Raw genomic sequence first — 2028 nt, 5'->3', positions numbered from 1 at the left:
CTGCAATGCAGTGTTCTTGAGAAGTGGGAAGCAACTTGAGGATGTCGTCCCCCCTACTCTTGAAAAAGGTGAGTCTTTTTACTCTAGATCTGCGATCACCTCTAACATTCAGTCTGCAGATACTCCAGTTAAGATGACATGTGAGGAAGAACCAAAGTATGTTCCTCCACCTCCCAGACCTCCTCCAGTTCCATTCCCTTCACGACTTGTGCAACAAAAAGAGGCCAGCCAGTTTAAGCGCTTCACGGACATGATAAAGAAATTGGAGATCACAATACCTTTTCATGAGGTAATCACTCAAATGCCCTCTTATGCCAAATTTCTCAAGGATATTCTGGCTAGGAAGAAGACACTGGAGAAGGAGACAGTAGCATTAACCAAAGAGTGCAGTGCCGTTTTTCAACATGATCTGCCCCGTAAGATGGCAGACCCAGGTAGTTTCTCCATTCCTTGCAAACTGGACAATCTCTTTATTGAGCAGGCGTTATGTGATCTAGGAGCAAGCGTAAGCCTAATGCCATTGTCGATCTTCAAGAGACTAGGTGTGGGAAAACTCAAACCCACACAAATGATATTACAATTGGCAGATAGGTCGACCAAACGACCTGCAGGTATACTAGAGGATATGCCACTTAAGGTGGGTGATTATTACATACCTGTCGATTTTGTGGTTCTTGACATGGATGCAGATTCAAGCATGCCTATCATTCTAGGGCGTCCCTTTCTCAACACAGCAGATGTCGTCATCCACGTCAGAGCGGGTCGTCTTACTATGTCCATTGGAGACGAGACAATAGAATTCATGCTCAATCAAAATGACAATCCAGACGAAAGTGTGAAATCTATTTGTTCAGTTTACAAGCTCAAAACACCTAAGAACCAGGACACAGACACAAGGTTAGGCGAGGACCGGATCCAGATAGGACAAAAGGTAAGAAAGAAGCTAACATGGTTGGGCAGGTCACTAACTCATCAGACTGTCGTGAGAACTGGCTCGAATCTCATGCATCACCACCAGATTTTTCTCTACTAGGTACGCCTCGTTTCTCAAACTCATTTTGTTGTAGAGATGCTTTTAAACTTCATGATCCAGGTTGGCAGAAGATCGATAATCTTCGCCCATTAGACCCATCCGGTAGTTGAGAGAGTTTGGTCAAGCTTAAGACCCTAAACAAGCGCTCCCGGGAGGCAACCCGAGTCCTTGGGTTAGTTTTCTTTTTTTTTCTGTTTATTTTTGCATCGGATATTGGTTTGTGTCTCTTATCACCAGGTTGAGTTCTAATGCGGAGGCGAGGAAGCTAGCTATGCGATAGACGTAGGCAGACTTAAGTGCGAGTGAACGAACATCGCGAGCTAAGTATTCTTTTTCCTTCTTGATTTTCTTCTCTTTTGACTCATTTTATTGGTTGCCTCTACTAGACGAGAATTGACACCGAGGACAGTGTCCAGTTCAAGTCTGGGGGAGGATTCGTCTAACGCCAAACCATATCCATATAGAGTAGTGTTGCATGCATTTTTCTCTTTTATTTTCACTTTTTAGTTGCATGTGCATATAGGATGTTTTAGGATCATATAGTTTGTTGTTATTAGGGTTATGCATTTACATATAGTATTTAGGACATATAAGATCACGTGCATAAAACCGTTTTGAGTATTGATGTGATGATCTATGGCATGAGAGAGTAGAAACGTCTTGAAAACATTGTGATCCGTTGAACGTGGTTATGTTTTGTTGAATTGATTGCTTGACCTTTAGGATTTTCTAGAATGGCTTGTGGGATAGAAATCGTTGGTTGGAACCCATGGGACCGATGGTCATCCAATGAATAAAATCGACAAAAAGAGCGATTATGAACCCTTCAACTTCAACGTCCTAGGAACCCGAGATGCTAGCAAAAGAAAAAAAAAACTAGCTAGATGAAAGAAAAAAAAGAAGAAAAAGAATAAATACTGAAAGCGTAGACTAGATACGATTAGATAGAATGGCGTGATAGGTTCGAGAAACATGCTTGGTAGATGGTTGGAGTT

General features: G+C 42.1%; 1 protein-coding gene across 1 annotated transcript; it reads left to right on the top strand.

Moving 5' to 3' along the window:
* Positions 1 to 133: 133 nt before the first annotated feature.
* On the top strand, positions 134 to 931 carry LOC104825416 (the record flags this gene model as incomplete). Its single annotated transcript, XM_010557736.1, has 1 exon — positions 134 to 931. A coding segment is annotated over exon 1 (798 nt), but the record flags the coding sequence as incomplete, so codon positions are not given.
* Positions 932 to 2028: the final 1097 nt, after the last annotated feature.

This window comes from Tarenaya hassleriana, unplaced genomic scaffold (assembly GCF_000463585.1).
Source record: "Tarenaya hassleriana unplaced genomic scaffold, ASM46358v1 Cleome458, whole genome shotgun sequence".
Classification (NCBI taxonomy): domain Eukaryota; kingdom Viridiplantae; phylum Streptophyta; class Magnoliopsida; order Brassicales; family Cleomaceae; genus Tarenaya; species Tarenaya hassleriana.
The sequence above is the reverse complement of the archived record's forward strand: the minus strand, read 5'-3'. Positions and strand labels throughout refer to the sequence as shown.